Source organism: Triticum aestivum, chromosome 4B (assembly GCF_018294505.1).
Source record: "Triticum aestivum cultivar Chinese Spring chromosome 4B, IWGSC CS RefSeq v2.1, whole genome shotgun sequence".
Classification (NCBI taxonomy): Eukaryota; Viridiplantae; Streptophyta; class Magnoliopsida; order Poales; family Poaceae; genus Triticum; species Triticum aestivum.
The window spans coordinates 642,498,495-642,505,974 of NC_057804.1; the positions used below are offsets into that span (position 1 = coordinate 642,498,495).

General features: G+C 45.8%; 1 protein-coding gene across 1 annotated transcript; it reads left to right on the top strand.

The window, feature by feature from the left end:
- Positions 1–556: 556 nt before the first annotated feature.
- LOC123089538 (receptor kinase-like protein Xa21) lies at positions 557–4,167 on the top strand. Its single transcript, XM_044511192.1, has 2 exons — positions 557–3,624; positions 3,734–4,167. The coding sequence occupies exons 1-2, from the start codon at positions 567–569 to the stop codon at positions 4,132–4,134; spliced, it is 3,459 nt and encodes a 1,152-aa protein (XP_044367127.1). The 5' UTR covers positions 557–566; the 3' UTR covers positions 4,135–4,167.
- Positions 4,168–7,480: the final 3,313 nt, after the last annotated feature.

Below are 7,480 nucleotides of genomic sequence, written 5' to 3' on the forward strand. Positions count from 1 at the left end.
GCACAGCAGTTTGGCTCATTCCAGATTTCATTTTCGGAGTTGCTGGCTAGTAGCTATTGCTTCCATAAGATTTCTTTTAAGTCACACTCATCTGAGTCAAGTAACTCCATCTACCGGATTCGTATTTTGAGTTCTATATTCCCACATGAAGATGCCATCTAGTTTGGCTGGAGAGGATCCCAACCAAACCATCTTTGAAACTCTGCTCTCTCTCCTGTGAGGAAGCTGCTTCTCGCCTCATTATTCAACTGTCTTGCTTCCAGCACGAGTGGTCAGTCAATTATATGGTTACCCTAAGCTAGGTCTTGTCTGTGAGTCCACATTACTGCAAAATATTCTTTTTTTATCGTTCGTCACTTGGCTGAGTGTGTGTGCCAGCATCATCAGTGCCATCACACATTCGGTCACAGTGTTGCAGAACATATTGCACATATTGACTTGGGTAGGTCATTCCTTCCTCGCCACTTTCCAAGCAAAGATGCCGGCCTTCTATTTAAAGTGGGTGAGCTATCAAACATCCTCTGGCAAAGCGAGAGCTTCCATTCATCCCGGCTGATAGCAGAGTAATGGCAACTTTGTTGTTTCCAGGTCTCGTTTGGTTTCTCTGCCTTTTCCTGGGCTTCTCTTGCAGCCTACCATTATTAGGCATCTGCAATGAAACGCAGAGTGATAGAGAAGCCCTCCTCTGCTTCAAATCACGGCTCTCAGCACCCGCCGGAGTTCTACCTTCATGGAGCAACACATCCATGGAGTTCTGCGACTGGCACGGGATCACGTGCAGCGCGACTTCCCCCCGGCATGTCGTTGCGCTGGACCTTGAATCCCAAGGCATCTCAGGCACCATAGCACCTTGCATCGCCAACCTCACTTGGCTGGCAAGGCTCCAGCTGTCCAACAATAGCTTTGGTGGCGGTGTGCCGTCCGAGCTTGGCCTCCTGAGCCGACTCACCAACCTCAACCTCAGCATGAACAGTTTGGAAGGTAACATCCCACCTGAACTCTCTGCATGTTCCCAGCTCCAAATTCTGGGCTTGTGGAACAATTCCCTCCATGGAGAGATCCCACATAGCCTTAGCCAATGCAAGCGCCTTCAAGAGATTAACCTTGGCAACAACAAGCTCCAAGGGAGCATCCCTCCTGCTTTTGGAGACCTTCCTGAGCTGCGCATACTGGTTCTCGCCGAAAATACGCTTACTGGCACCATACCGTTGTCTTTGGGCAGCAGTCGTCATCTTATGTATGTCGATCTCGGGATCAATGCTCTTGGAGGGGTCATCCCGGAGTCCTTGGCAAATAGTTCATCTCTGCAAGTACTTAGGCTCATGAGCAATAGTCTTACCGGAGAACTCCCAAAGGCTCTCCTCAACACTTTGTCACTAGGTGCCATTTGCCTCACAAGAAACAATTTTGTTGGTTCCATACCTTCTGTTACTGTCACCTCTTCCCCTCTTAAGCATCTCTATTTAGGGGAAAACAATCTTTCAGGAAGAATACCTTTCTCACTAGGGAACCTTTCCTCCCTACTTCATCTTCATCTCACAAACAATCATTTAGTTGGGAGCATCCCGGAGAGCTTAGGTTATATTCCAACATTAGAGAAATTGGTCTTGAGTGCAAACAACTTATCTGGACCGGTTCCACCGTCTATCTTCAACATGTCATCCCTGAAAAGTCTCGCCGCATTCGACAACTCACTTGTCGGAAGATTACCCTTCGACATCGGCTACACCCTCCAAAATATTGAGTACTTAATACTCACGGGGAACAATTTTGATGGACCAATTCCAGCCTCTCTTCTCAAAGCTTACCGCCTACGCTGGCTTCTCCTTAATAGTAATAGATTTATTGGATCCATACCATTCTTCGGTTCATTGCCAAATTTGGTGCGTCTCGATTTGGCATGCAACAAGCTAGAAGCAGATGATTGGGGATTTGTCTCTTCACTATCTAACTGCTCCAGATTGTACATGCTGGCCCTGGATGGAAACAATCTTAATGGGAAATTGCCAAGTTCTATTGGAAATCTTTCAAATAGTCTTGACTCGTTGTGGCTGAATAGCAACCAAATTTCTGGACCTATACCACCGGAGATTGGCAACCTTAAGAGCCTCAGTACATTGTACATGGATTACAATTTTTTCACTGGTAATATACCACCAACAATTGGGAAATTGTACAAATTGGTCGAGCTATCCGTTGCGCATAACAGGCTTTCAGGTCAGATTCCAGATACTGTTGGCAATCTTGTCCAGCTGAGTATGCTGGAATTGGATCATAACAGCTTCAGTGGAAGAATACCTGCAAGTATAGCACGATGCACTCAACTCACCATACTCAACCTTGCTCACAACTCACTAGATGGGCGTATACCAAGTAAAATCTTGACAATCTCTACGCTTTCTAAAGAGCTGGACTTGTCAAACAACTACTTGTCTGGAAGAATGCCAGATGAAGTTGGAAGTCTCCTTCATCTGAAGAAAATCAACATGTCAAATAACAGGTTGACTGGCAACATACCATCAACTCTCGGCCAGTGTGTTGATCTGGAGTATCTTGAGATGCAAAACAACTTCTTTGCAGGAAGAATTCCACAAACATTTTCCAACTTAGTCAGCATAAAACACATGGATATTTCTGGGAACAATTTGTCTGGAAAAGTACCAGAGTTCCTCAAATCCTTGAAATCACTGCAAGGCCTGAATTTATCCTTTAACCATTTTGATGGAGCAGTTCCGACAGGTGGTGTTTTTGACAACATTGGTGCAGTTTCACTCCAAGGAAATGATCATCTATGTACAATTATCCCGATGAGAGGTATGTCTCTTTGTATGGCTCTGTCTGACAGCAAAAGAAAGCAGAAGCCACTGGTTCTAGTCCCAGTGATTCTATTGCCAATTGTTGTTGCCACTGCAATCCTTTTCTCTTGCATGGCAACAATTTATAGGAGGAAACGGATGCAAGCAAATCCCCATTTGCAACATGACAATGAGCACGTAAAGAAGCTAGAGAAGATATCATTTGAGAAGATATCATATGAAGACTTGCTAAGGGCAACTGATAGGTTTTCTTCTGAAAACTTAATTGGTTCTGGATCATTTGGAAGGGTTTATAAGGGAAGTCTGCAGTTTCAAGCAGATCAAGTTGCCATCAAGATTTTTGACCTTGACATTAATGGGGCAGATAGGAGCTTCATAGCAGAGTGTGAAGCCCTAAGAAATGTTCGCCATCGGAATCTTGTAAAAATCATTACCTCATGCTCTTCTGTGGATCATACTGGGGCAGATTTCAAGGCCCTAGTGTTCCCATACATGCCAAATGGGAATCTAGAAATGTGGTTACATCTAAAAGATCCTGAAGATGGTGAAAAGAATATTATGAGTTTAAGCCAAAGGACTAACATAGCCTTGGATGTGGCAGTTGCTTTGGATTATCTTCACAATCAGTGTGCTCCTCCAGTTATACATTGCGACTTGAAGCCAAGCAATATTCTTTTGGGCCTTGACATGGCTGCGTACGTCATCGACTTTGGCCTAGCAAGATTCTTGTTCAGCACAGCAAATGCACATCAAGATAGTTCAGCAAGTTTAAGACACTTAAAAGGGACCATAGGATACATCCCACCAGGTGAGATAAGCTTTTTTGCAAGATCTTGTTTCTGTTTGTTCCTTATATAGAGTTGTACAAATAATGATGATTCTGTAATGTTATTATGTCTTTTTACATGTAAACGCAGAGTATGGAATGAGCGAAGAGATATCAACCAAGGGTGATGTCTATAGCTTCGGAGTGCTCCTATTACAACTGATAACAGGGCGTAGTCCAACTGATGAAAAATTTAACGATGGTATAAGCCTTCATGAATTTGTTGATAGAGCATTTACGAAGAATATTCATGAGGTTGTTGACCCTACAATGCTACAAGATAACAGCAATGCTTCTGACATGATGGAGAATTGCGTTGTTCCACTTCTAAGAATAGGCCTCTCTTGCTCCATGACATCACCCAACGAGCGGCCGGGCATGGGACAAGTTTCTACTGAGATACTTAGAATAAAGCATGTGGCCTCAGACACATGCATGCCTGATGAAGCAAAGAATTGGCAGGATAGTAGGAAGCAACAGAAGTTCATGTAAAGATGAATAGTAATGTACTGTTTTTTTTTCTCCTTTCTGAATCCAGTTTGAGTCATTTCAGAGGTAGCTAATACATCCATGTCAAATTAGGGGATGTGTCCTAATTGTTCTGCTAATGTATGTTTTTATCTATACAAAGTAGGGAATGTGTCCTTCTGAGTTAGAGCAAAGATATCTACTTATACATGGGGTGGAGAGGAATGAAGAGCATAATGGCACATGTATATCGTATATGGACAAGCAATTTTCACTGAACTAGGTGATTCGACATATAAAAGTTCAAAACAAATCAGTGTTCCAAACCTGATTCAGCAGACAGATCTCCCCTTCCCATCTCGCGCACATCTTTGGAACTCTAACATGATCAGGCATGGGGCCCATTCCCATCAACTTATGCAGGACACTAATCGCTTCGATGACCCTTCCAGACTTGCGCAACAACATGTGAGCAGGCTGTAGTTCTTGTTTGTGGGGCGTGTGTCCCTGATGCTCATAGCCCTGACATACTCCCAGGCATCTTCGATTCTCCCGGTATAGACATACCCCTTGATGTGTGGATTGTAATCTTTGGCGTCAGCTTTTCCAGGAACATCTGATCGAGAATCTCTTGCCGAATCCATCTTCCCTGCTTTACATGCGTGGTATGTGATCATCTTATGATCTCATACATCAGTGATTTCTGGATGTCATCAGGTTCAGAATTCAGACCTCTCCATGGCCACAACGAGGTCGCACGCTTCGGTGGCTCTGCTGTTCTTGAGTAGGCTCCAGATGAGGTAGTCCAGGAGTTGGCATTGGGGTAGTAGCTCCCCTTCCACATTTCGTCGAACACCTGGCGGGCGCCCTCAAAGTCGCCGGCCTTGCCCTTGGCCGGCATCATGACGTTTTAGTAGCTGACCCTCCTCGATCACAAACACGGCCGCGTCGAACTCGCCGATCTAGGCCAATGCCTGGAGCCCTGGACCAGCGGGAGGCACAGGCTGTCGGCACCGTCCAAAGTCCTCAGAGTCGCCCTCACCGTCTCATCCACGCTCGACCTCGCCGCGGCCTCCAGGAACGCGAACGCCTGCTCGGTAAGGAGAGCCCCCACGCGGGCACTTGCTCGAGGGCGTGGGCCATGGCGGGGTGGTCGGCCAGCCTGCCGGCGTTCTGGACGAGCAGGTTGTGGGCGTGGGCGCGGGCGCTCGGGGAGATGCCCTTCCCTTGTGTTGGGAGAGCTGGGCGAAGGAGCGGCACGCGGGTATTATACTACTTTTTTTTTTCGTGTGGAAGCCTCGTCAGTACTACAAACATATGAACATTTAAAAAACATACTCCCCCCTTCCCTTAAAAAAAAACTCCCTACGTCCTAAAATTCTTGTCTAAGATTCGTCTAGATACGAATGTATCTAATACTAAAATGTGACTTGATACATTCGTATTTAGACAAATCTAAGACAAGAATTTTGGGACGGAGGGAGTAAAAAACTTCAATGTATTCATCAAATATTATGGCATTGCAAAGAAACTCTGTAAGTAACAAGTGCATTCATGTTCGTCGACCACTTAGCAATGATTATAAGCACTGGAATGTGTTGAATGCCTACCGCCATCATCGCCCCTCCCTTACACAAGCCGAACAAATTTTGTCGTAGCAGACAATCGAGAAGCCGTCATGCTAAGGCCCCAAAGGACCAGTATACCAGAACAACAAGCGGTGTCGACGAAGTGAAGTGTACACCAGAAGGATGCTACCCGTGTATATATGAATACATACCAATGAAGCTCGATCCACATGGATCCAATGAAGACAAATGCCAGCCGAATCCCGCGAGATGCGTTGAAGACGCGCCTCCACATGCTCACCGACGACGCAAGACGCGCTGCCGAAATGGGGGCTAAGTTGGGAGAACCTTATTCTATTTTCAGGGAATCGCTGCCGTCTCGCCTTCCTGAGCATGACACAAACCCTAAACATACTAAGAACACCCTAAAACAAAGCAGGAGCCCACCCATTGGCAATGGTCGAGATCCACCACACCTCCATGGCCCTAAGGCGACATAAGACAAGGCAGATCGACGACGGCAGGGAAGGTGGGGAAACCCTAGACTCGTGGGAGTCTCTCATGGGACTAATACTCTTACTTTGACAAGGCTACGACTGTACAATATTCACTTGCACGGCATGATCACTCACCTGGCATGGCTTCTTGGCCCCATGCCCCATCATGACTCTTCTCTGTTTGCTCATCATATTGTAGCACTAAGCCGGGCTCTGAATCTGGCGTGAATCACTCCTTTGTGGAATGCGTCGCTCCCTCTTAGGCCAAGATCTTCGTTTGGTAGCTTATGTGTGATCACCTCTCCCTTGTGGACACAGGTGACGAAGCAACACGGTCCTGATGATGGGCTATGCCCTCAGTGTGGTGTCCCAGAGTCCAAGACCCACATTTTCTTCTCATGTCCTGTTGCCCTCCTCCTATGAGGCCTTGTCCATGGTCCGAGTGGCAGGCTCCGGACCTTGGATAATTCCTGGAAGTCCAAGCCACACATACCAGTAGGAGGGGCCGTCTCTTCTGGTTAGTGTATGTGGCGTTGGCCTGAACTTGGTGATTAAACGAGTCTTTTTATAGCGTGCCACGGACTCTGTGTTTAAACTTCTGTTCTTCTTGCATCACTGACACTTGCTTTTTAGGCAGCAAAATAGGGATCGGCTAGGCGGCATGATCGATTTTTTGTGTGTGGTAGGACGCATCTTTGAGCATGTTTGTGATGTTGCCTGGCAAACTTATTTTTTTTCCTTTTCGTGAGTTGAACTTCATGTTTGGACATGATGGTCGCTTTATTATATATAAAGCATGGCTGTTTTGAGATGTATATAATCTCCTTTTTTGCTTTTCATGGAATAAAAACAGCGTGGCAAGGCGTACGTTCGCTTGCAATAGAATCGAGCTCAGGTGGGTGAAAATGAACAACCTCACATTCATCCACAGCACACATGGTCGTTCCTCCAACCGAGAGGCTGATTTACAGAGAACATATACGAGTATTTTTCTTTGTGATAAAGAAGAACATATATGAGTTACATACAGGTTTGATACGATCTGTAACAGAGAACCAACACGCGACGCACAGTGGCAAGTTCACTAGCTTACACATCCTTTTCAAAACAAAAATCTGAACTGCACATTTCTTGATTAATTCGATTGGGGCAGCACACACAATCATTACTATGACATGTTTCCTGCATCGGAGGGAACATCAACATCGACATGGCAGTCGAGATCTTGATTCTAGCTGATCAGCTAGTCAGGATCTTACAGGCGGCTGCGCGTCAGAGAATCCTCTGCATGCAAACTGTAAGGCT

What these genes read in the sequence shown, in the direction of transcription:
- LOC123089538 (XM_044511192.1), top strand. Translation starts at nt 567, where the DNA reads ATGGCAACTTTGTTGTTTCCAGGTCTCGTTTGGTTTCTCTGCCTTTTC. An exon ending in CATAGGATACATCCCACCAG is followed by an intron (nt 3,625 to 3,733) that starts GTGAGATAAGCT and finishes ATGTAAACGCAG; the next exon opens with AGTATGGAATGAGCGAAGAG.